This window comes from Phoca vitulina, unplaced genomic scaffold (assembly GCF_004348235.1).
Source record: "Phoca vitulina isolate PV1807 unplaced genomic scaffold, GSC_HSeal_1.0 scaffold48, whole genome shotgun sequence".
NCBI classification, from domain to species: Eukaryota; Metazoa; Chordata; class Mammalia; order Carnivora; family Phocidae; genus Phoca; species Phoca vitulina.
Genome location: NW_022589751.1, coordinates 9,245,342 through 9,272,812, shown reverse-complemented (window position 1 = coordinate 9,272,812; position 27,471 = coordinate 9,245,342). Strand labels below are relative to the sequence as shown.

Here is a 27,471-nt window from a genome sequence, read left to right as displayed (position 1 = left end):
TAAAATAAACTTCCAGTATTTTATTTTATAGGTTCCCAAACGGAGGCAGTACACTTTTGTTTAGAACAAATAACAAATATTCCCTTAATTTGAATTAGATTTTTTAAAAAACATATTGTGATTTGCTTTTTTGTTTCAGTATCAAGATAAAGAGGAAGTTGTCTTATGGATGAATACTGTTGGGCCCTACCATAATCGCCAAGAGACATATAAATACTTTTCACTTCCATTCTGTGTGGGGTCAAAAAAAAGTATCAGTCATTACCATGAAACTCTGGGAGAAGCACTTCAAGGAGTTGAATTGGAATTTAGTGGTCTGGATATTAAATTCAAAGGTAAGTGAACCTTAATAGTCCTTATAGTACAAGTTAGATTGTTGACCAAGGTTTCTGAGTTTTGGCACTGTTGACATTGGAGCCAGATAATTCTTTTTTATGGGAGGCTGACCTGTGCACTGTTGGATGTTTAGCGGAGTTCTTGGCTTCCATCCAGTAGATACCGGTAGTGACAACCAGAACTGTCCTCGGATATTGCTGATTGAGCTTAGAGAACCATGGCTCTAGACTCTAAAAAATGTTTTAATCCACAAGTTAAGTGTATTGCTTTTAGAAAAGTATGTTAGTTACAAAGATTTATTTGGAATATTTGTAAAATAATAAAATAAATAATTGTTAATAAAATTCTACTTCCCTAACCTATTTCTTTCTGAAAAGTGATTTCTGGTAAACCCTCTAGTGATTGGATACATGTGGTTGGGAAGGCTTTCATAGATTCATAATTTCTGGAGGTGCAGGGATGTAATGGGGTATATGGGGTATTTAAAAATGTGTAAAGCCTCAAATCCAAACTTGTACCATTGGCTCAGAATGTATTAATCAGTGTGTATTAATTTACTCTCTCAATTCCTGTAGGGTAGTGTGGTTTTAAATTTTAAGTCAGGGACACCTGGGTGGCTCAGTTGGTTAAGCGTCTGCCTTCGGCTCAGGTCATGATCCCAGGGTCCTGGGATCGAGTCCCCCATTGGGCTCCCTGCTTAGCGGGGAGTCTGCTTCTCCCTCTGCCTGCCGCTCCCTCTGCTTGTGCTCTCTCTCTCTCTGATAAATAAATAAAATCTTAAAAAAAAAATTTAAGTCAAAGACTTACTAAAATTGGAAAAAATCCTCATCTGTTTATTATGCTGGTATCGATTTTATCAGGCCCTTTAAGTATGTTTAAACTTTTAATTTTCCTCTGTGAAATTTGTCAGAGTGTGTATTTCCTGCATAGACATTTTTAACTCAGTGAGCAGAAGCCTGAGTAATTGAATTTTTACAGGATCTTTGATTAGGCATCTTGATTTTTGAATAGAGCTTGGATCTTGTAATCAGGAGCTTTGAATTTTAATCCTATTTCTTTTACTGTATTGATTTTACTGAAGTTCTTTACTCTAATTTTGACTTCATTGTCTACAAGCATAAAATGAACATAACTGACTTCTGGTATTTTTGCACTTTGAGAGGAAGATGTGATTGAGAGATTTTATTTATTTATTTATTTATTTATAGATTTTATTTATTTATTTATTTGAGAGAGAGAGCGCCAGCAAGGGAGTGAGCATGGCGGGAGCGGGGCGGGGGAGGGTGAGGGAGAGGGAGAAGCAGACTCCCTGCTAAGCAGGGAGACCAATGCTGGGCTCGATCCCAGAACCCCAGGACCACCGAACTGAGCCTAAGGCAGAGGCTTAACTGACTGAGCCACCCAGCCTCCCTGAATTGAGATATTTTAAAATAATATTTTAAAGATAATATTTAATTTTGATTGGTTAAATTTTATTCTTGTGTTTAGAGTATTTTTTGTTACTCTTGTTGAAAATCGGTATACGTATTTGCATTCTTCTCCCCCATTCCACTCCACCACTATATTCTTTGAGGCTTAATTATAAAATTAAGTTGTAAATTTAAACCACAGTGGCCTGTCCTGTAACTTTATAAATTATTGTAAACATGCCCTGAGGCTTGTGTTTTAATTTAATCAGGTAACCTAAATATTTAATTGCAAGTAGGGAGAAAACTTAGAGTGTGGGATCTTTGAAAACCTCAATCCTGCATTTTTTCACATAACTTTCTCCTTTTTCATGTTTGGTGCACATTTCTAGTTTACTAAAGAGGAACCAGAGAGAGCAAATAGGTGAAAACTCTGAGTCCTACTTTGCTACACCATGGACATTTTTCATCACTTTTTTAAATCCTCACCCTGTTTTACTAAAGAAGAGTAATCATTCACCTTTCTTCTTTTATTAGTTCCTTGAGGCTGAGATGGAAAGATTGTTTAGATAGAGGGAAACAGTTTTCATGGGCTATAAAAGTGGGGTTTACTTTAATTTCTGACTGAGTACCTTTAGATGAAAAGAACAAGAACTGGCCAGGTGTTATTCCCCAAGAGTTGGCGGTTCCTTGGAGTCTTGTCAGCTCTGCATCTCCAACGTGGATATGCTGCTTAAGGGAGCTGCTAAATCAAGTGGTCCAGATGAAAAAGTAAATGCTGATTAGATTTCCTTTTCTACTGTAGTCCCTTGCTTGTCCTGTACAAAGACATAGTTGATCATGCTTTGAAAATGTTTTATGAGGTTTCCTGGTTATTTGTACTGTCATAGAATTTTCAAAGGTTCGATGCACCTTAGAGATTGTGTCATCTGATTTCCCTTTAGTGAGGCCCAGAGATGAAATGATTTACCCAAGGCATATCACAGCATATTAATAATGCCACAGAAACTAGAACCTTCTGTCCCTATGTGAATTATAGAAATATTTATATTGTTAATCTTTTCACTTCTCAAGTATTTGATTTTTAAAGGTTCTTCTGAAGGCATAAGAAAATAAAATTTTGGAAATATTTTGAAACTAGAAAATACTATATATATGTATACATCACACATGTGCACACAGATATATACACACACGCCTTTTTTTAAATTTAGTAGATTCTATCAGGCTAAATGGATTGGTATTTCATAAAATGAAGGTCACTAAATAGACTTTTAGGGAACTAGTCAATAGTTTTAAGTCAATGTAGGATGCCTCTTACTTGAGATTTTATGCACAACTTTTTTCCCCGTAATAATGTTATATATACTACCATTAGACAAAATACTAAATTGAGAACATTTAGAGAAAATTAAAAAGAAAAGGGCAGAATTAAATGGGGTGTCTTTGAACCAGGCCTGAATTCATTATCCTCTGATTTTAGAGGATACCTCTTGGAACCTGACCGTTGTGGATTGGAAAAAACAAGTCAGACTTGATGCATCCCAGCGCCGCCTCTGCCTACCTGTGTAGTCATGGACAAATTATCCCACCTCTTTGATCTCATTGTCCTCACCTGTGAAATGAGGGAAATAATATCTATTTAATAGAATTGTTGTTTAAGTGAGGTAATTTATGTAGAGCATTTATCAAAGTTCCTGATACATAGTTTCCATTTTAAAAATGGTCATTGATAGGTATACTAATAGCACATAATGTAGGTCTCTAGTTCCAACTTAATTTGGTACTAGCGATTCTGAAATGTTAAATTAGTTTATTGATTATAGGATTTGATTTATCTCAGGCTGTTGCACTAGCCTGCTGGGTACTTTAGTTAGTTCTGCTAGGGCAGGGACAGTGGCATTCTTGCTCACTCTTGCATCCTTAGCTATTAAGACATTGTAAGCTCTCAATTGTGTAGCACCTGGGCAGTTTGTGCCTCTCTGTTCTTTAGATAATTGGTCCACTATGATCTTTGGATGATCTGGAATAGTAGTTCCTAACCAGGGGAGGTCACTGTCCACTTCCCTTCCCCTTCATTTGAGAACGCTTGCAGTATAATGAAGGATATTATTGAAAAATTGATGGCTTCTAAAGGATTCTTTCCTCCCATTTGTTTTATTGGTCTTCTTTTGAATTTTCTTTTCCTTGAATATCCCAACTTAATAGAGGGATGAAATTGTTTCATAAGTATTTCTTCTTCTCTGGAGTGAAATGATAAGTTGAGAGTACTACAGATAGAGAGAAATGCCAAGGGCTGGTTGGAATCCTGTATATTTCAAATTCAGTGATTCTCATTCTTCATGATTTTCTTCCTCCATGTTATGAGGTGTATTATCCTTATTTTTCAGGTGAGGAGTTGGGGCCCTGAGGTTAAGTAACTTGTCCAAAGATTCACAGATGGAAAGTGGCAGAGTAAGGATTTGAATCTAGAGAACACAGTGCTAGAGTTTGAGCTTTTAACCACTATGCAGTGTGTCCCTCCAGATACCTGTCTGGTGGTAAAGGCCTGATTGCCAAAGAGTGGGGTAAGGGCTGGGAAAGTGGCAGGTCCTTTCATTCAACCTAAAGATTTTTACTTAACTTAATCCCCCCACCCTGTTTTCAGTCCCTGGATTCTACTCTCCTTGCAGTCCCTAATTCTGCAGCTTTTATGGTGGAGTTCTCTAGGGGAAGATGCCTCTGGTCTACTGTAGGGAGGAGTTGAGGTTGTTCATCTAGCTTTGTAATGGGTGGAGAAGGGGCCTTGGGCATCCAAGCCTTCCATAAACATATTTTTATGCAATTCCCCTATGTGTTCAGCCCTACATCTGTTCCCTACTTTTCGATGTGTGAGTGTCTCAAGTGTCTCTTGTGTTCGGTGACACCAACCCCCTTTTGTTCTGTTATGGTTTCCTCTGCTTTGCCATCTTCTATTCATTTTCAATTTTCCAAAAATATGTTGAGATTTTTTCTTAATGTCTTCTTTTTGTCCTTGTGTACTACATCCTTTTTATTCCTTTATTGACATTTTAATGGAGTTTCAGGAGGGAAAAGACATACTTGTGGTTAGTCTGCCTTGTTTAATTGGAAGTCTGGGCACTCAGTGCCATATTTTGTGCTCCTGGTTTCACCCAAAGTGTTTTAGCCAGACCAAATAATTTGAATCTTGTATTGAATCTTGAATCTAGGTATTTTGAATTCTTGGTGTTAGCAGTTCCTTAAGCCTTGTGCTAACTGCAAATTTGAATAGCATGGGCTTTTTATAAATTCTTATTCAAGCCGTCGATAACATTGTTCTACTCCAGATTGATATCTATCTTTTTTTTTCCCAAAAGGATATATATGTATATATTCTGATTTTGATGTAATGATATAAGATCACTGTACAAAATTTAGAAACTACAGAGAAATATAAAGAAGAAAATAAAAATCATCTGGATGTAATTACCATTAACATTTTCTTCCATTTTTACTTCTTTCTTTACATTCATCCACATTATTTAGAGTTTTTAAAAATTGGGTTCATGTTATATATATATGATTTCAAAAAATTTGTGTAACATACAGAGTTTAGTATTTGTCAGATACTACTTACTAACTGTTAATAAGTTACATATAAATTAGTTTTTACTCTAACATCTATGAGGTTGTCTTCATATTGTTAATTTTTAAAAAAATGTGTTTATGTAGTATTCTGTAACTTGGATATTGTAATTTTCCCTATTTCCCAGTTATAAGATATTCTGATTATTTTTCTTCCTTCCCTTCCCTTCCCTTCCCTCCCCTTCCCTTCCCTTCCCTTTTCCTTTCCTCCCTTCATTCCTTGCTTTTTTTTGCCTTTTTTTCCTATTGGAAATAATGCATTTGGCTACCCTAGCACATAAGTATTTTAATGTGTCTCTGAGGATAAATTCTTGGAAGTGGAATTACTGAATCAAAGGATATCAACATTTTTAAGGCAGTTTTTGATGCATATTGCCAATTAGTCATCTAGAAAAAATTGTACAGTTAATATTGCAGATAGGTTGGCCAGTTAATCAATACTCATATATATGCTTAACATGACTATACCAGCAGTGTGGTAGGCTTGGATATACAAAGTTGAACCAGAAGCTCTGGCTTCAGGGGTCCATGGGTTCTCTGAAATTGTACACTTAGTTTTGTGTGAATGTGCATTTTGGGGGGGCAAGGATATTACTTTCATTAGATTCTCAGAGTTGTGTGGCCCAAGGAAACTTAACATGGTCTGTGAATGTACTGACACTTTTAATCCTTAAAACAACTCTGGGAAGGAGATAGCATAGATGTTATCTCTGTTTTATGGCCGAGGGATCTGAGCTTCACAGAAGCTAAATGATTTTTTTTTTTTTATTCACATAGCTAATAAATAGTAGAACCCAGACTAAAACTCAAGTTTCTGACTATTTTTTAAATAAATTTGTCCATAGTGACTTCATGAAAAATTGCTGAGTGCTGTTGAACTTGAGGTAGAGCATTTGTGATTTCCAATTTGGTAATGCTATCAAGAGAAAGCTAATAGAGCTAGGCATAATATGTTCTTAGAGAACTCAAATAATTACCACATTCTTTTTTCAATATTTTCACTGTTCAGTTATTAGTCTGGAGTGTTATTGTGAAATGATGACAGACTTGGTAGGTAGTTTGCAGGAACTACTCTTGCTTTCTGCTTGAAAAATCAGTATTAACAGTTGCCACTTTGTACCTTTGGTTTTGTTTGTTTTCCCCGTGTAATATATTTACATTGGTGAAATCTTAATTGTATCCTCTTCAGAATTCATAGGTGTGTATTTCATCTGAGAAATGTATGCCCTTTTATAATGTTAAAGCAGTGATTTATGGTGATAGATTTTTCAGATTGTTTTCCAGTTCTATAGAATGCTGAATAATGATTTGGCATATTCAGGCACATTACATTAGTTATCTTCAAAGCGGCTCCCTCCTGAGAAAAGTGCTGTTTTAGTTGAGCAACCAGACTCTTCAATTATTTGTGATGTTTGTATTTGCCCACATGCCTGCAAGAGGAATTTCATTAAAATATGATCAACCAAGGTCCTTTTTATAGCCTGTCATAAAGATAGGTTATTCCCTTTGACCACATTTCTTTACTAGATTTTACATCAGTGAAAGATACTCTTCAAGACCTCTTTGTGAATCATTCTGAGATAACTGCTAAAAAATTTCATTTGTTTATATTGGCATTTTCTCCTATACACAAACACACACAGACACCCTAATCATACACAGATGCGTGTATAGGTACATACTATAATATACTTTGTGTTTTTCTTGGATAAATGGAAAATCATGCTCTTAAAATTTGCTAAAATTTTTTGTTTATTTGTTTAGTGCCTGTTCTGTTCAGGGTACTGAAACAGGCATAGCCAGGGGTAAAAAGGATGTAATCAGTATAGACATAGCTCTCAATACATGATGGTCTTTTGAGGAACTAAGATACTGGTATGAGGTTATAAGCGGTATAGACCTAGGTACCATAGGGAAGTGTGGAGAGAAAGCCATGGGACTTCAGAGGAAAGGACAGGCTGTGGGGTTTGAGAAGTGTGAGGGGTGGGGAATCAAGGATTACTCTGTGGAGGAGAGGGTAAGGGGATGGGAAGTATTTTAGGATGGACATTTGTGGTGGACTTTCCAGCATAGGCCAAAAAGTCCAGAGGCCAAGAGAGCACAAGATGTGTGGGAACTGCAGGTAGTTGAGTTTGGCTGGAGTTAGGGAGAGAGGATGATAGATAGTTGGGCAAGAGAGAACTGAACACAGTTCACACAGTGAGGAATCTGAAAAGCTTCATGCAGGTCAATGCCGTATTGTGTATATCAGAACTTCATGCATAAAACCGCCACATTGTTAATGGCGATTGTCAGTGACTGTCTGATTTTAACAGCAAGGGATTTGGTGGCTTTGCAGTGTTTTGCTCTGAGGTCTCCCACAGCCGTTTGTTGCTACCCAAGCCTGGACCTTCCTGTGGTTCTCTTTCTCCGCGTGTTGCTGTAGTTGCCTGCTGCCCTTTGTGCATTATTGCACTCCACGGAAATCCTGTTTGGGGACCTCTTGCTACTAGTTCTCTAGCTCCTGCTGGAGGAACCCTTTGTAGCCACCTCATGGCCTAACCTTCCCTCCCTTCTCTGCTCAGCCTCAGTGTTTGTCATTATGAAAATCCTAAATTTCTCCCTGCCTATAAGGGCCTTGATAGAAAGGAAATTTGTATGGGAGCCATTGTTGTTGGAGACAACAAAGCAGTTACCTTCTCCTACTTTGGGAGTAGGAGTATTTCCCTATCCCTCCTTTATGGGACTTCAGTGTTTCCTGCCATCTTTGGTGGTGTGGTTTTGGGGTACCCACTCTGGGCTGAGCTATAATAAGGGGAAGCTATTCTCTCTTGTTGAGGGTTGAGGAGACAAAGTTGCTAGTGTCTGGAGTTATAACTCAGATTGCCATTTCTCATGGAAATAATATTGTAGCTGGCCACTAATCATGGTTCAGCTGCAGTTTATGTTTAAGAAGTTTTAATCAACATTTAAGAAATTTAACATTGTTTCTTGTGGGGAATTGTATTTCAAGTTCTAAATAACCAATAATACAGTACAGGAGAACTTAAACAACTGTGCTTTCTTTTTTTGTTGTTAAGATTTATCTTTTATTCTAATTGTGTAAGTAATATACAAAAACAATTTAATAATTTCAGTGGACATCTAGTGTGTTTGCAGGTTTTTTGGGTTTTGTTGTGTTCAGAAACTAATGACCATAAGCACATTTTTCTCCAGTTTTATTGAGAAATAATGACATATATGACTGTATGAGCTTAAGGCATATAGTATGATGGTTTGATTTACATATTGTGAAATGATTACCATAAACAGAAAGAAAAGAAGAATGAAGAAAAAAAATTTTCTCCTTGTGATGAGAACTCTTAGGATTTACTCTTAAAGACCTTCCTATATGTCATGCGGCAGTATTAGCTATAGTCATCATGTTGTACATTGCATCCCTAGTACTGATTTAGAAGCACATTTTGAAAGCACATATTTGAAAGGTTTATAGGTTAGAGACCATCTGAACAATGTTGTGGTAGCAGTATTTTTGAAAGCAGTCAAGAGTGGGAATGACTCATCTCTAGGAGACCTTGGGTAATTTATAAACAGTGACACCTGCTAGATAGAGGTTTGTTATTTTAATCTTTCTAATTATGAAGAGTCACTGGGATTCCTCATAGAATCTATGGCCTCTAGTCACTTGCATTTCCAAGAATGTTAAAATGAATATTTATTTCAGAGATCTTACAGCTAGAAGTTGTTCTATTTAGGATCATATTTTTGAGTTTTTGTGTATGTTAAACGAAAACTTACGTGTTTTAAGCTTTTTTTTGTTTTGTTTTTTAAAGCAAATTATTCATTTAAAATTATTTTATAAGTGTTCTTATATAATTTTCTTTATATAAAGGACAATTTTTTTCATGTAATAAGATAATCTTTGAAAGTGAAGATGGTTAGATTCTTTTATTTTGAAAAAAATCTTAAAACATAAATAAAAAGGGAAAGAATTATATACTGAACCCTCATATACTTATCACCCAGATCCAATGATTATGAATACAAATTTTAATTTCAGGAAATGTTGGCTTTTTCTTGTGTTATTTTTCCTATAACTAATTTACAAACCAATGTGCTAATTTGCAATTTTTATCTTATGCAGATGATGTGATGCCAGCCACTTACTGTGAAATTGACTTAGATAAAGAAAAGAGAGATGCATTTGTGTATGCTATCAAAAATCACTACTGGTACCAGATGTACATAGATGACTTACCAATATGGGGTAGGTATTGTATGTTATATTTAAAATTTGGGAATATTTGCATAATAAGCATGACTTATATAATGAGTTTTAAGGGGATTGATTGTGAATCAGGAAATGTGTTTTCAGTATTTTCCACAGAATGATTTTAACACCAATTTTATGGTTTCCTGTTACTTGAAGCGGTTTTAATGTTGTCAAGCCTTATATGAAACTCCTTCAAAATACAACTTTTACATAGTATAACTTTTCAGGTTCAAGGAATTAAAAGGTATTTTGAATAATCTGAAATTCCTCCCTTCCCCCATTTTTTTCATATCTTATTTTGACTTATTCTATCAAATACAATCAAAGGAACTAAATAGGATTTTGAAGTTTTATTTTGGCTTTCTCTCATGTGGAACTGGTAGTATGGTTTTTAGATAAGACAGTCTCCTGAATTACTTGTTTCACTAGTTCCTATGTTATTTTCCAAAACACTGTATGTTTAAATTTTTTTTCCTGCTTTTTTTTTTTTTTAAGATTTTTATCTTTAAGTAATTTCTACACTCAACATGGGTTCAGACTTACAACCCCAAAATCAAGAGTCGCATGCCCTACTGAAAGGCACCCTTAAAAATTGTTAATGTTGGGCGCCTGGGTGGCTCAGTCGTTAAGCGTCTGCCTTCAGCTCAGGTCATGATCCCAGGGTCCTGGGATCGAGCCCTGCATTGGGCTCCCTGCTCCGCGGGAAGCCTGCTTCTCCCTCTCCCACTCCCCCTGCTTGTGTTCCCTCTCTCGCTGTGTCCCTCTCTGTCAAATAAATAAATAAAATCTTTAAAAAAATTTTTTTAATGTTTTAGCTCTTATTTATCTGTGTTAGTGGAGAGGAGCTATGGCATAGTTAATACAAACCCATGCAAAATCTAAACTTTATTTGTGTTGGACTTGATTTTAGTTGCTTGTTTTTTTGTTTTTTTTTTTTTTAAAGGATATATTTATATGTAGCTTCAGGAGAACACTATTAGGTAAAGGAATTATATCTATGTACTGTTGAAATGAGTTAGTTTATATCAAGTCAGTATAAAGTAAGTGAATATTCTAAAAGGGGTGAAAAAAAACCTGGGTAGTTGCCTACTTATTGCAATTGGCAGGGCGTTTGGGGACCACAGCTGCTCTTTGTCCCTTTGTTTCTCATATGGGTGACAGCTTGCAAGGCACAGAGCTCTGCCAGATGTGTACGAGTGACTGGGTAGGGAGAGTCGTATAGCTAGATTGGCTGCATGAAGATGGCGAACTTGTTAAGAATCTGATTAAATTACTTTAAATGCAAAGCACAGCCAGCTATCAGCCAGCATGTTTGATCGTATTAGTCTCAGTTTGGTTTTTTTTTTTCCTTTGGACACCTGTTCTTATATATAATGAATATTCTAATTCTTAAAATTGTTAGCAGACTACTATATTCATGAGCAGCAAACTGAAATACTGAAAATATCAGACCAGAGTTTAATGTAGTGCTAAGATGAAATTTGTAAGAAAGTCAATCTCAAGATATAATTGTATGCATCATTGCTGCTCTGTTGCATGTTAATTAGGTATAAATAGTAAGCATTTCATATAATGACTATAATTAGTATTACATTAACTCAGACATTTCTGTGATCAGCTCCGAGGGTAGCAAGAAGATGTGCTGAATATTCACTCAAGATTTCTGAGCCTGTGGTTCAGGAGAACCCATTAGTTAGGGTTTCCTCTTTTTTTGGTGGAAGAGCAGGTTCCTCCCTTGTTCTTTTCCTTTGCTTTTGGGTTTATTGTCTGGAACCTTAGGGTTTTTTCAGTCATTTCTGTGGGTCTCCTTAGCAACATGGCAACTGTGCTTTCCTGTCCTAAAATAAATCTTTTTTAGCCCTGGGATTCTAGGGTCTGCCATGTTTAGGAGAGTACATTTGGGTGTCCAAGAATGTCTGAACTATGGGAATTCTTGTCAGAAAAAAAATTCTTATTTGACTTTTTTGGGGGTAAGTGTTTCAGCATCTTTTAAAAGCCCCGTAGAGAATAGCTTCTTATTTGGTATAATTGTGTCTCCACCCCCAGAGTTTTCAGTGTAGATAGGTAAATAAACCTTGATGAAATTATTAGAAGGATTTCATTATCCCTCTGCGACCCCAAACACAATGAAACATACTCCTTGAATTTGTATCAGTTTGAGAGAACAACTTTGGTTAATAAGCAAATAATCCTTAATAAGAAATGATCTTATTTTCCCCTAATACTGTAATGAGATGCATTGACCAAAGAGGGAAGGCCCTAAGGAGTCAGTTTTAGTGGATAAGGCTCTTAGGAAGTCTATAGGTTTGAGTAGGGAACATAGATAAATAGCTGACATTATGAGGGCACAAGAGGTAGATTCTCAGCTACCACCTGTTGTCCTGACACTGTTTGGGTCTTCTTTCAGTATCCCAAACTATGGTCAAAATGATCATTTTAGGGGCGCCTAGATCGCTCCGTCAGTTAAAATGTCATCCTTCAGCTCAGGTCATGATTCCAGGGTCCTGGGATCAAGCCCTGCGTTGTGCTCCCTGCTCAGACGGAAGTCTGCTCCTTCCTCTCCCTCTGCTCCTCCTCCCTGCTTGTGCACACGCACTCTCTCTCTCTCTCATATGAATAAATAAAAAATCTTAAAAAAAAACACCCCAAAATGATCATTTTAAACTAGTGCCCCATTAACATTTATCTTCAACACTTCTTTCATTTTGATGATTTACCAAGGATAGGTCCACTACTTGAAGCATAAAGAGGAGGCATTTTAAGTTTTGGTACTGATAACACACATATGTGCAGCTTACTTAGGAATGTATAGATCTTAGGTTATTAGAGAAAGTACTGGATTGGGACTCTGGAGAACTTGGTTTTAATTTTAGCTTGACTACTACTAACTGGGTGACCGTACCAGATGGTGACCATACTTCCCTGAAATTTTCAGGTATTAGGAAGTATACACATATAAGGTGATAATTATTACAATGAAGGTGATACTACTCATGACAAAGCATGAACTTTGATGATCAAATTAGTGATAGATTATGCTATATTATGGTATAACCATGGTTTATGTTTGCCAAGTAGTTAACAAAGAGTAGAAGTCCAGCCTGTACTTTTATCCTTTTCTAACCATGAAGAGTAATTGTAACATTGCTTGTTTATAAAAACTTTTTAAATGGGCTTTTACCTTCTAACATATTTTAAACATTAAGTGATATTACCTTGTATAAAGTGTTATTTTTTTTGTAGGTATTGTTGGTGAAGCAGATGAAAATGGAGAAGATTATTATCTTTGGACGTACAAAAAACTCGAAATAGGTTTTAATGGAAATCGAATTGTTGATGTTAATTTGACTAGTGAAGGAAAGGTGAAACTGGTTCCCAATACTAAAATCCAGATGTCATATTCAGTAAGTATTAAAATAATTGTATATAGGAAGAAGTGTTTGTGGCCTAATAGCAACAGTTAAGTGTGTTTTACTACTTTAGTAAATGAAAATAGGGTGCAACAGAATATTATTAAAACTGTATTCCCTTAATGTATATAAGTAAGCCTCCTAAAAGCAGGGAGATTTGCTTCAGGTCTGTATTAAATACAGTTTACGCATTTGCAGGACTTACCATTGGCTACAGCAAAGTTTACCATTATAACTGAGCAGTTAGATCCAGCCATGTCTTTTCATGGTTACATTTTTAGATTGCAGTATACCTTGTTGTTTCTCTTTCCTTTTCACTGTTGCATATAGAGATGAAGCTGTTTTGAAAATTGCTGGTTGGGTATAGTTTACCATGTTTTGCTTTATCAGTTGGAATAAGATACTCCTGCAGAGTAAGAGCTTGTCAGAGCTCTTTGCAACTGTCAAGTTAATTCTGTTCCATTAGGATTAAAAATAGTGGAAAGAAGAAAAATCTGATATAGGTAGCCTCTCTCTTTGCCAGTTTTTTTCCTGATAACTGGAATGAATCCATTGCTAGGAGCCAGTTTTTGAAAGATTTTTTTAAAGCTTAGGCATATGTAACTAGTGCAAATGATATTTATGTAACTGAACTTACAAAGAAGTTTGATAATTGTAATAAAACTAATGCAATCTAAAGTCAAAGATGGAAGGATTCTTATTTTAACTGGCCTAGCTAATTCAGTTCTTAACCACATTTATCAGGTCAGAGTATATAAGTCAGCAATAGTTAATAGTCCTTGAAAACTGAAATGATCCCTCTACGTAAAGTTGGAAGTTTTGTTGATACAGAGAGAGGACAGTTGGTTAGTTTTTTATCTTACATGTTTCAGCTTCTCAAATTGGCAGTAACTTTCCACCATTTCTCTAGCTTCTTGTTCTAAGTGTGTAAATCTTTCCTAATTTTGCTCAGGGCTTTGTTATCAGCTTATTAATTTGTTTACTGGCCTTTATTTTTAAGTGAAAAAATTTTTTTCAGGTGAAATGGAAAAAGTCAGATGTAAAATTTGAAGATCGATTTGACAAATATCTCGATCCATCCTTTTTTCAACACAGGGTAGGTAAATTGTGTATTTTAAGACACTCATTATGTGCTTAATTTCACAAACATTAACGAGCATCTGCCATGTGCAGGGCACTGTGCTAAGGCCGTGGAGTTCAAACATTGAGCTTGTGGTGATTTCACCTGTGAGCTTAGAGTTCTAGGGTGATAGAGGGTTTTAGGGGAGCAGTCAAAAGCCACCTTCATCATGCCTGTGCTTTAAACCAATCTTTGAGTAAAGATACAGCAAACCAAAAGCCAGAATGTTACTTTTATTATTAATGATGCTACTATTGAAAAATGTGACTTATGTCTGTGGACAGGTGGCCTTAATATTGAAACTCAGAATTAGACCAACTTCTCACATTCAGTGCTGGACTGTTTCAAGTTCTATATATGAGCACCTGCCCTTGATAAACTTAAGTGTGGAGAAACAGAGCAGATGTGTGCATCCTCTAGGAAGGAAGGGATGAGAGTGGAGTGAGACCAGAAACTTTTGCTGGTGGAAATCTTTCCACATAAAAAGGAACATCAGGACTAGGAAGAGATGCCCCCACTTCCCACCAGCAGATACAAGATGGAGCTCAGATCATAAGTCCACTGGCATTGTTGCTGGTTTTGTCCAGGTGGTAGTTTTGGTTCTTTATGGGAAAAAATAGATTTTATTTTAATGGTTCCCTCCTTCAAGGATGGAGATGAAGGGACAGCGGGGTATTAGGGGATATATCCATTCTTCTGACTTTCTTCCTGACTTGCCTCTTCTATCTTTTGATCTTTTAGACTGGAATTCTGAAGTTAATTGGTAATCTAAGTTTTTGTGGTCTCATGTTTGTATCATTGCTGCCAGACTTCACCAGAACCTGTCACTACTTCTAATCTTCCTCTGGGTCCTAGCGTGTTACTCCTGGAGCTAAAATTTCCTCCCGAACCTCCACTTCCCCTACCCCCAGTGTGTTCTCTTCAGATGTAGTGTTCACGCAGTCTTGAACATGGCTGAGGTATAGGCACAGATAACTTAAATAGATAATAGATACTATTTAGATAATAATAGATAATATTTAGATAATATTCGAATATATGAGGGCTCTCAACTGACATTTCCTCCTGGAACACCTGAGCCTGCCTTGCTTCTCGTGCCGTTGGGTATTGATAACTAGGGGGAAGGACTGCCATTTGGCACTTTCACTAGGAGAGCAGTGTACCATATTTCTCCTTTATTAAATGAGCACCTGCTATGTGTCAAGCACAGTACTGAGTAAGTGGAATACATTAGAGAATGAAAGTCAAAGATCTGCGTGCTCTTGGAGCTTACCCTTCTAGTAGGGGGACACACGTAATAGACATAGAAGTTGAGGGTGTAGTGTGTTCGAAGATACAAAGATACATCCTTCAAGAAAGAGCAGCAGAGCAGGAGGGCCACAGACGAGGCTAGTTGTAGTTTAAATATGGTGCTCAGGGTAAGCCTCTGAGGTGGACTTCTGAGTAAAAACTTGAAGGAGTTGAAGGAAATAAGGAATATGGATATGGGGGCAGGGGAAGAGTATTCCAGGCAGGGGCAACCCCTTGGAAAAGCCTGTTCGGTGGGAATGTGTTCGCTGTGCTTGAGGACTAGCAAGGAGGCCGGTGGGGCTGGAGCAGGGTGAGGGGAGGAGTAGTGGATGAAGTCAGAGAGTAGCAGGAGCCAGATCATCCCTGGCTGTTGAGACAGGGATGCAAAGAGGGGGCGGTAGTGTTTTCCACAGGGTCATGACAAATCTGACTTCTGTTTTCAAAGGATCATTCAGGTTATTGTGTTGAAAAGAGGCCGTGTGGGGGGGAGGGGAGAAGCAGGGAGAGGAGAGGCTGTTAGTGGCTCAGGCCAAGGTGCAGCGGGGGGCCGGGGGAGGGCTGAGAAGGTGTCACCTTGTGGGCATATTGTGCAGGGGAGAGCCGGCAGGATTTCCTGATGGATAGCAAGATAAAGCAAGGTGGACAAGAACTCTACAGAGTTTCTGGCCCGAGCAACTGTTAGAAGGAGCTGCCATCACTGAGGCAGAGAGTCTGTATTTGGAGGAGGCATGGAGGGGAAGCTCAGAGTACAGTGTGGGACATGCTGGTTTTGAAGTGTCTTAAGACATCCAAATGGAGATACGTAGCACCTAGTTCACCTAGTAATAAGATACACCTCAAATGCAAAACTTTCTAACAAAGCTCCCTGCCGTTTTCTAATCTAAGATATAAACTTTAAACCAATACCCATTATAATGTACTACCATTAACCCAACATTTTGTAATATCCTTTTATTCCAAAAATTACAAAATGCTGTTACGATTTTGAAATTATTATAGCAATGGAAATATTTCTTAAAAACAATAAAGAAACCAGATGTCACAAAGGGGTTACTAATCCTATGAACTGCTGACTCCAGCACCCCCTAGTGTTGCTGACCCCAAAGCAGCACCCCAGCTTCGTCATAAATGCTGGTTGGGGTTCAGGAGAGTCCTGGGGTTCAGGAGAGAGGTCTGGGCTAGAGATACAGATTTTGCAGCCGTTGGCATATAGAAGGTGTTTAAAGCCATGGGACTGGATGCAATTACCAAGGAAGAGTATGTAGAAATAGAGGAGGACCAAGGACTGAGCCCTGGGGGCAGTAAGAAAAGATCAGGGAGTGTAGGAGAAACCAGCTCAGGCCCTGAGGAGATCCTACTAGGGTAGAGGGGAAAAGCTTGTGTGGTGTTCTGGAAGCCAAATGAAGAAGGTATCATGGAGGAGAGAGAGGTTAGTTCTGGATTGTTGCTGCTGGGTCAGGTAAGGTGAACGTGACTGTCGGATTCATTTGGAGTCATCAGTAAACTTGACAAAGAGTGGTTTGGGGGTAGTGGTGGGGCAGAATCCGAGTAGAGCTGGTATAAGAGCACAGAGGAGAGGAATTGGAGACCGCAAGTTTAACAGCTAAAGGGAGCAAAGAAATGAAGTGGTAGTCAGTAGGAAGGACGGAGTCAGGAGATTTTATTTTGAGATACAAGAAACATGTTTATACATGGAAGGGTTCAGCAGCGAGTGCAAAACTGACAATGCAGACAAGAGGGGGGAGAATTACTGCAGCCTGTTCCTTAAATAGGCGGGAGGGGCAGGGTCTCCTGGCTAACAGTAGGGATTGTTTCTAATACTACAAACACAGGCTTAGGAGCTCGGGCTGGACACACATTCTGTCTCTGCCACCCACCATAACCGTGGTCACATCGCTCAGTTCCTCAGCTTCTGTCTCCTTCATAGTGAAGCAAGGATTGTTAATACTGGGCAGTGTTGTGATATTCCATTTGATAGTGTATATAAAGTACTTAGTTCGGTGTTTGACACATAACAGGTGCTTAGTAAGTGGCACACTTGGGTATCTATTTCTCTCCAATGTTCTAAGATTTATGACGAAGCTGGGGTGCTGCTTTGGGGTCAGCAACACTAGGGGGTGCTGGAGTCAGCAGTTCATAGGATTAGTAACCCCTTTGTGACATCTGGTTTCTTTATTGTTTTTAAGAAATATTTCCATTGCTATAATAATTTCAAAATCGTAACAGCATTTTGTAATTTTTGGAATAAAAGGATATTACAAAATGTTGGGTTAATGGTAGTACATTATAATGGGTATTGGTTTAAAGTTTATATCTTAGATTAGAAAACGGCAGGGAGCTTTGTTAGAAAGTTTTGCATTTGAGGTGTATCTTTCTTATTACTAAATAGTAACTATATAAAACTTCTTTTCTCTTCAAAAATTTGATAAATTGACCGAGAGAAGATAAGAAACATATATATAATTTTTTCTCTCATCCTTTTTTGGGTCATTAATTTCTCAGGGTAAGAAAAAAATCAAATCTTTGGAAAAGTCTATAATTACAGACTGCTTTTATAAATCTTGAATGCTACTTTAATGATAAACTTAAATCTATGTAACCCTTTTTTGCAAATATTTCAAAATATAATGCATTTATCATTTCCTTTATAATTTCACTAGGTATTCAATAAATAAGTTATTAAATGAAGGAAAAAATGATTTTTATAGAGAGGCAGAGGCAATTGGCTATCTCCTGTTTTTCAGGGAGAGCCACAGAGTTTGTCCCTTTCCTGAAGCCTCAGGGTGGGTAACAGAGCTAGGGCTGCCTTCATCCTAGTGCACATACTTAGCAGCCCAAGTTAAAATCTGGCCTGATTGTACAAGACAGTACATCCTTCATGTTAAATATTCTATGTATGTATCTGTAGAAGTTTAGAGCACATCTATGAATAATGGAATATGTAGGAGAGAGGTTTTATGGAGGAGAGGGTTTTCGAGTTGGGCTTTAAACAGTAGATAGAATTTACAGAGGTGGATAGAAGTAGATCCCATGTGAGAAGAAATTATGAGAAGGATACAGGTGGAAATGAGTGTGCTGTATTTGTGAGTCACTGAAGAAGGATAGGCCCGACTGGAATATAGGACACAATGGAAAGAAAGGTTGGCTAGATAAAGTAGGTGGCCATATTACCAGGGGTACAGAATATTAGGGAAAATAGTTTAGATTTGATATGTGAAAAAGTAGGGAATGTCACTATGAGTTTTAGAGTAGAGAAGTGATACATGAACATGAGGTTTCAGAAAGATTTGCTGGGTAACTTTTTATAGGCTAGATTGGAAGGAAGGACAGGGAACAGAAATAAAGAAGGCTAAGTAGGAGGCTGTTAGGGATTCCTCAAGGTGTGGAGGATGGCATGGGAGTGGAGAGGAAGGGATAGATACAAGAGATACATTAAAGGAAAACAAATTTAATAATTATTATATAGGAAGGATTAAGGAGAAGGAAAAGCCAGAGATAATTCTATATTTTCAAAGCCATATGTTAGAACCATTAGCAGCAGTTAGAAATCAGAAGCGAGTTATATGTGAGGCAAAAGATTATGACTTTACTTTAGGGCACTCTTAAGTCTGAAATTCCAGAAAGACATTCAAGTGGAAACGATCATATTTAGCACAAGTGCGAAACATGAATGAGCAAGAGAGCTAGAGATTTGGGGCAGGGTAGGGGTTGGAGGTGAGGGTGTTACCATCATCACTGGAACACTAGGATAGAAGTCCTGAGAGCCTCAAGAAGTCACAGTAGAGCACCAAGCCTGGCGCTTTTGGAAGAGTCCGCGCAGGGTGGGAGGAGCAGGCACCGAAGATGAAGGAGTTGAAGCAGCAGGCCGGCGGGGAGGGTGGTGTAGTGGCGGCGGAGGTGAGATGTGGCGGGAGAGCAAGGACAGTGGACAGATAATTGCTGAATCCGTTTAAAAGTTCATTGCAGGCCTTTCAGAGAAATTTTGTGGGGCAAAGTGAGATTGTATCGTTTTTAGGAGTAAGTGGGGGAGGACGCAGAATGTGTTGTTTCCTCATTTGAAAAGTATTGGCATTGAAAGGAGAGGGAGATAAGAAGAGGAAGAATGAGGGGACAAAAGATCATGTAAACGCTTTGAAAGATATTAATAGAAATAACAACTTGTAAATTTTTTGAGTGTTTTACTATGAGCCTAGGCTCTAAGCCATACGCTTTACATTTATTATCTTGTTTGAGCCATATAACCACCCCAGGGAGCAGATACCACTGTAGATGGGGACCTTTGGCGATTACTGATGCTGGAGAACGGTGCAAATTTAGGGGTACAAAATGAGAGGGGGGAAAGCACCTCAAGGAAAGAAAGAGATGTAGAGCCTAGTAGAAAGATTGATTTAAGAAGGGAACAACTTCTAGGAGATTGACAGAAGGAATGAAAGGCTAGGAAGAAAATGCAGAAAAATAAATGAAATTGGGGCCTTGGTGAGAGAAGAGAAAGTTTGGAACTATCCTTTAGGAACTTTTGGGAGTTAAAATATAAAGGAATTTGAGAGGCGCCTGGGTGGCTCAGCTGGTTAAGCGTCTGCCTTCGGCTCAGGTCATGATCCCAGGGTCCCGGGATCGAGCCCCACATCGGGCTCCCTGCTCAGCGGGGAGCCTGCTTCTCCCTCTCCCTCTGCTGCTCCCCCCTGCTTATGCTTTCTCTCTCTCACTCTCTCTCTCTGTCAAATAAATAAATAAAATCTTTAAAAAAATAAAATATAAAGGAATTTGAAGTCAGAGGCACTGAGTTCTGAGATGCACTCAGAGATACAGTGTACCTTGTGATTATGAACCACAATCTGGACATAATTCTGACATATGTGTGAGTGAAATCAAAGTCAAGAGCCTTGGGAACATTGAGACACGACGGGGTACCTCATTGTTCTCTGTACCATGGAGAGCTCATTTAGAAGGGAGCGAATAAGGATGGTGACAGGGTGGAGAAGATGAACTGCAGCAAGTGAAGCATCCTTCCGGAGGGTGGCCCAGATCTGTGGCAGTCAACTATGATGGTTCAGTCTTTGGAATTTTAACAAGGTTTCCAGGTTATTGCTCACTTAGAGGGAAGGCAAGCCATACAAACCGGGATAGTATTATTGTCTTCCTTTTTGATATAGGAAAGCTCGGGTCACATAGCTAGAAATTGGCAGAGTCTGGGTTAAAACCCAGGCCTGTTTGACTCCAGATCCCGTGTTCTTTCTGTGTGATGCTAAATACCGTATGCCGTGTGGTCCAATTGTACTTTATTTGTACAATAAAATTGATTGTGAAAAGCTATGTATACGAGATCATGTTTTTAATGCATCTGAGGTTTACTGTAAAGAAAGCCAGTCTCTTTGCATAGTGAATACTCACCCCATTGTGTCTTAAGTTTGGATTTTTATGTAAAAGTTTAAAGAAAAAACAAACTTTTTTTTTTTTTGCACTACCATGCTACTGTCATCACGAAACCTATGAATTTTGTGACTGATACTTCATGTCGGTGATATTTTATTTTCTGTTATTTTAGATTCATTGGTTTTCAATTTTCAACTCTTTCATGATGGTTATCTTCTTGGTGGGCTTAGTTTCAATGATTTTAATGAGAACTCTAAGAAAAGATTATGCCCGGTACAGTAAAGAAGAAGAAATGGATGATATGGTAAGCAAACATTCTACGTTGTATTTATAAAACTGATTTAACTCAGTGTTATTTTGAGTGTTGGAATGTAGGTTACATGAGTTTTAGAATTCAGAATTTTCAGGTTTAAGAAAGGTGTAAAACTCCCAAAGGGGTCTCTAATCAAATATATTAATATTTTTACATGCTCTGATTACCTGTCCCATAATAAAATATATTTATTTTTTTTTCAGCAAAACATATGAATGTTCACCTTAAGTGAGATAAATAAACAGTACAAATAACCTCTTCAACTCTCAAGTCTTGCCACCAAATAAGAATGTGTCAGACTTCCGAAACAAACTTTCAGTTTTCAGAGCTTTTGATTTCAGAATTGTAGCAAAGAAGTTGTAGACTTGTACTGACATCTTTCTAATACTGTTAAATACTGCATAAAATTCAGGGAGTGGGTGAAAGGATTAATTTACATTTAGTTTAGTAGGTTCAGAGGGGAGGGAGGTTTGTTTTCTAAATTCTTTTACTGTATTATACACAATGTGTGTGTTCTGTAGAATATTAATGGCTGTTCTGTGTAGATATGCTCCTTGGAAAGGAGTTAAACAGATTAAAATTTTAATATGCAGATGTGCATTGTGAAGTATCACAAGGTAGATAAAATATTTGGTGCTTCTCAAACACATCTGACCAGGATCACCCCCAGCCCCTAAAAAGCCAGATTATCTTAAGGGACTGATATTTCTTATGAAGTACTATTTTAGATACTTGCTTATTCAGGTTGGAAAGGAAAAATTGAATACTTTTTAAAAATGCTATAGACAGTTAAATAATATTTAATAGACAATATATAACTGTTTGATATTTTCCTCATATATTTTCTTAGATTCCGGAATATAAAGGACATTTCTGCATTTTTAGGGCATCTAGTACTGGTTTCAATCTTCTTTTTCTCTTTTGTTCTCCACCTAGCCTCTCATTATATTTGAGCCACAGGTGTGATGTAAATGGCAAGAATAGGAATGTTCAGAGAGCCAGTGTGCTCTTCTCTCATTTTGACTATTTCTTTTTGCTCCTAGACCTTTTCTTTTTTCCGTTCTTTGATACTCTCTGAGCACAACTGGGAGCCACCTTCCTGAGCCTCAGTAAATGCCATAATGCTTTAACATTATAAATTATTAAGGCAGTGATTATTTTAAATTTGAAATGTCTTTTCTAGATATTTTGAAATCTTTTAGATAGCTACAAGTTTGGAGGGAGGGAACTTTCAACTGGAATTGTAATTTTTCACCTACTTTATGTATTTTAATTTCATTCTGAATGACTTTCTTTTCTCTTTACATATATATGTATATAGGATAGAGACCTAGGAGATGAGTATGGATGGAAGCAGGTGCATGGAGATGTATTTAGACCATCAAGTCACCCACTGATATTTTCTTCTCTCATTGGTTCTGGATGTCAGATATTTGCTGTGTCTCTTATTGTTATTATTGTTGCAATGATAGAAGATTTATATACGGAGTAAGTATCTGTATTTAACTTTGTTTTTTCTTGTTCTTAAACATTTTAAATCAGTCATAATTAAATATTTGCTTATTTCAATTATCTTAGAATTTAAATAGCATAAATGTTATTATTGCAGATAAATAATGGACAACAATCTTCAGCTAGAAGTATATTTTTCTGTTATATTTTAAAACTTACTAGCCTTACTGAACATTTTGGTTGGTTACAAAGGTTATGTTCCATTAGAGGTACAAGCAAAGTTACTTATAAGCTAGTGCTGTTTGAGAAAATGAGTAGCATTTTTTTGAAAGCTGAAGATACAATTAGATCTTTATAAGAAGCACTAGGATTTCACAGTTATTGAATTAGTACTTCATATTTATCTTCCAAACCGGAAACTCTTTACAGAACAGAAGAGAAATAATAAATAATATTTAAGAAAAATTTAATATTTATTACATTTATTAATTTTAATATTTATTAAGTAATAATTAATAGTAAAAAGTAGTAGAAAAGGCACATGAGGTTAGAAAAATAATTGGATGATTTATCTTACCTTTACATGGTTTCTGGTACATTTTTTTCTTTGAGAACAAAATCGTTTGCAAGAAGTCTTTGGATCATTAGAAGAAGCTGTACATTTACAAAGATCTCCTGTCCCTACTGAGTAGTCCTATAACCTGTGCTCAGAGAGCCACAATCTCAATGAAGCGGACACACTCTGGGCCTAGGTGTCAGGGGTTATAATTCAGGTACTTTAGATACTGCCCCATGAAGTTCTCTATCAGAATGACACTTGTTTCCAGTTAGATTTCATACCTCTATTTCAGTTCATAATGTATTCTTTCTTATATATGCCTGGCATTTGGTGGACAAACAATAAATTGTTGCTGAAAGAATGGCTCCTGATTTTTATGTTAAATATTTAACGATAATAAATTACTGTTGCTTCACCTAGACCAGAAGCTCCTTGAGAGCAAGGACTAGGTCTTAATTTATCTTTGAATTCTCAAAACACCTATGTAAACATGTGGAAGGTACTCAGTGCTTGTAAGCTGAAGTGACTGTATTAATCAATAAGGCTCTTTCTCTGTAGTTTCTGTTATATTTCTTTAATATAACCTTTGCAACTTATTTACCGTATAAGCTTTAAAATAATTGTCCAAAACCTAAACTTTTAGTGTTCTGGTGGGTAGTTCATTTTTTAGGATACAGTATATTTCAGAGGAACTAAATCCCAAGTACAAGAAAGACATTTCAAATCTGCCACAAAGGCATCCTTTACCTTAAATACTGGATTAAATTTGTCACTCCTAAATTGGCCTTGACTGCACAGTCACAGGCTTCGGAGTTACCAGTGGGCAGCCTCTCCTAGAATTCAGGTTTCTGCCTTGTTCCTTCTCAGATGTTAGGGTTACAGTTTTGGCAGTTCATTTTTTAATGCAGAAGCTCTTTTGCTTATAGACCTTCAACTTTAGAAATAAGAAACTTTCTAATAAATGGTATTAGCAGGCAAGCCATGCACTGTTATTTTAGCCTGTCATTATTAATGGTTTTTCTATGTTGTGCTTATTTGAAGTGAACATACTTAATTATATCATTAGTATTAAAGCTGTATTATTTTGATATCAAAGTGACTTAACATTATTGAGGTTCCATTAGGTGCTTCATACACATTAGCTGTTTTAATTTTCATGCCCATCCTGTGGAGGGACTATTATTCTCTCCATTCTCCACATGAGAAAAGTAAAGTTCAAGAGGTTAAGTAATTTCACTGAGATCATACAACTGTTTTTAGGGGTGTTAGTAAGCTGGGATTTGAACCTAGGCACTCACTCTCACTCCACAATTCGTCTCTTAATTTGCTCTGCTATGGAAATGAAAATAGAGATAATAAAAATACAAAGTAGTGAGAAAATGAAAAACCTTGCACATGACATTTGTAAGACTCACTCCAGAGTCAGAATGATTCTAAAACATAAAAAGGCGATAATGTAACGTGTGAACATTATTTTGTGTTGGTGATTGACCATAGCAATCAGAGAAGAAATAATAATTAGATAAATAGAGGATCAGTATCATTGTGGATGCCTATGAGTGTGATATTAACTCCTGAGAAGGCATAGTGTGGGAGAAACTGTGGGTAAGTCTGGAAAAATACTGCTGCTCTATAACTTTGGGTGGACAGTGGTGAGCTGGCAAGTGTAAGCAGCTCCTTAAATGTTTCCCGCCTCGAGTTTTGGAGAAATGAACAAGTAGGCCGTTCCCTATGTCAGCAGATTTTTCAGTGTAGATGAAGATGGTGTATTTTGGGTGGAAAATGCCCATAGAATATATATGAACGAAGAGATGAAGGGTATGTCTGATTTTTAAAACTGTGACTGACACTTCATCTAATGCAATGTCTCTAGGGATTGCAAACTTAAATCCCTGGTAGGCATTTTGGACTCTTAGTCACATGAGCATTGCTTTTGAACCCTCTCTGCTAATATTAAAAGCTTCTGACTGGTAATAGACTGGTCTTAGACTAAAGCAGCCTTTCAGCTTTCAGCATGGCTAGACCTGTGTCAGTCTTCACACACCCAGTTACAAACAGAGAATGGGTCAGGTTTTTTTTTTTAAGATTTTATTATTTATTTGACACAGAGAGAGAGATAGCAAGAGCAGGAACACAAGCAGTGGGAGAGGGAGAAGCAGGCTTCCCACCGAGCAGGGAGCCTGATGTGGGGCTCGATCCCAGGACCCTGGGATCATGACCTGAGCTGAAGGCAGATGCTTAATGACTGAGCCACCCATGCGCCCCTAGGTCAGATTTTTTAATGATAATCTGAAAGGAAACAGTATTTGGAGTGTTTGAGTTGTTGAAAAAACAAATTTTGATTCTAAAAACTTTGAAACCCACAATCTTTTAATTTTTTTTTTTTTTAAGTAAGCTCTGCACCCAACATGGGGTTCAAACTCATGACCTTCAGATCCAGAGTCACCTGTTCTACTGACTGAGTCAGCTAAGTGCCCTGAGACTCACGATCTTTGAAACATGGGAATGACATATTCTTATATTACTACCACATTTATATTTAGCTATATATTGATGGAAATTAAATACTGTAATGTTTTGACTATTATGTATCCACTTTAAGAAGTTGAGCATAGGTGTTTGGGCAGAGGAGTGCTACATATTTCAAGACTATATGATACCTTTGTATTCTACATAGGTGTACAGTGAAATATAAGAATTATTACCCAGAAGGTGGTTAATTTATGAATTATCTTCCCAGTACACACATTAGTGTGATGTTCTTGTAAATTCTTTTTAAAAGAATATTCTTTAGCTCAAACTGAGAAGGTTATATGTTCTATCTACAGACTTTATTTTACCTTCCTAGTTATGATAAGTTTCAAAAATAGTCTTTATTGTTAGTGGCTTAAGTACATTTCTATATTATGGCAAATGATACTGTCATTTATCATCTTAATATTTCTCATTGCAATTAGGCATTTAAAATATTTTGTTCAGTTTTATTCAACAGGAGAGTTGGTCTGAATTCTCTAGATATCATTAGTGGAAGAAGAGGTTAGAAATTGTTGATCTGAGGGGTGCCTGGGTGGCTCAGTTGGTTAAGTGTCCGACTCTTGATTTCAGCTCAGATTATGATCTCAGGGTCATGAAATCGAGCCCCACATTGGGCTCTGCCCTGTGTGTGGAGCCTGCTTAAGATTCTCTCTCTCCCTCTGCCCCTTCCCTCCCTTCTTTCCCCCTCTCTAAAAAAAAAAAAAAGAAGAAAAAGAAATTGTTGATCTGGGTTAATGTTGATTTGTGGACCTAATGGATTTTTAAAAAATAATTTTTACTAGTATAAGGAAAACGAAATAAGAAAAGTCTCAGTGTTACACCATTTGAAGTAATATCACTAATATAGATGATATTACTTCCACTTTATTTTTTATATCAGTGGGCAAGAATCTTAAGCAATTAAATTAAAAAGGGGAATATTCTAATTATTTTTCTGAACATGAATATCCTTATCCATATGATGTGATTCGTTTACAGGGTTGCAAAACAATTTTAGTGCCAGCTTCTAATATTTTTGCCAAAGAAATGTGAAATATTTGTTTAGAATATATTATGAAATTTAACTGAGATTAAAAAAATTAGTATCAGCCTGTGCAATTTTAACTAGAAATTAATTCACTAGGCAACTTTTTGAGATCCCTTACAGTCCAGGATGATATTTTTTGTGTTCCTGTTAAATTTATCTTTGAAATTAAACTAATGTTAATGTGATAGACTCTGTGATATTTTCTTTAAATTGTTGGCTTTAACTTATCACATACATATGTTGTTTTGCCTTTTTAGGAGGGGATCAATGCTCAGTACAGCCATATTTGTCTATGCTGCTACATCTCCAGTGAATGGTTATTTTGGAGGCAGTCTGTATGCCAGACAAGGAGGTAACTTACAGGTTATCACTTTGTATTTTTAATTACAGATGCTACTATTTTACCATGAGGTATTTGGAATTTAAAAGGGATAGTACAGCCATTGTAAAATACTTTGTTATCCTATTTCACATAATCTCCACCAAACCTGTTATGTGGTCTATTTTGCTTTTATGGAATCTTTGCATTTTATTTCTGAAAATTATGAATAATTAGTAAGTTTATCTCCATTGTCCACTGTGAAGTTAGCCCTGAGGAACATGTAGGAAAGAGTATGTATATATATATATATATATTTTTTTTTTTTTTTTAAAGATTTTATTTATTTATTCATGAGAGACAGAGAGAGAGAGGCAGAGTGAGAAGCAGGCTCTCCAAGGAGCAGGGAGCCCGATGCGGGACTCGATCCCAGGACCCTGGGATCATGACCTGAG

At 37.0% G+C, this 27,471-nt stretch overlaps 1 protein-coding gene across 1 annotated transcript in view; it reads left to right on the top strand.

Moving 5' to 3' along the window:
* Positions 1–27,471, top strand: part of TM9SF3 (transmembrane 9 superfamily member 3) — a 69,090-nt gene that overhangs the window by 10,466 nt on the left and 31,153 nt on the right. Inside the window, exons 2-8 of the mRNA XM_032432303.1 lie at positions 140–335; positions 9,490–9,612; positions 12,862–13,022; positions 14,047–14,124; positions 20,984–21,115; positions 22,446–22,612; positions 26,955–27,049. Of these exons, the coding sequence (XP_032288194.1) occupies positions 140–335; positions 9,490–9,612; positions 12,862–13,022; positions 14,047–14,124; positions 20,984–21,115; positions 22,446–22,612; positions 26,955–27,049 (952 nt within the window). The remainder of the gene's footprint in view (positions 1–139; positions 336–9,489; positions 9,613–12,861; positions 13,023–14,046; positions 14,125–20,983; positions 21,116–22,445; positions 22,613–26,954; positions 27,050–27,471) is intronic.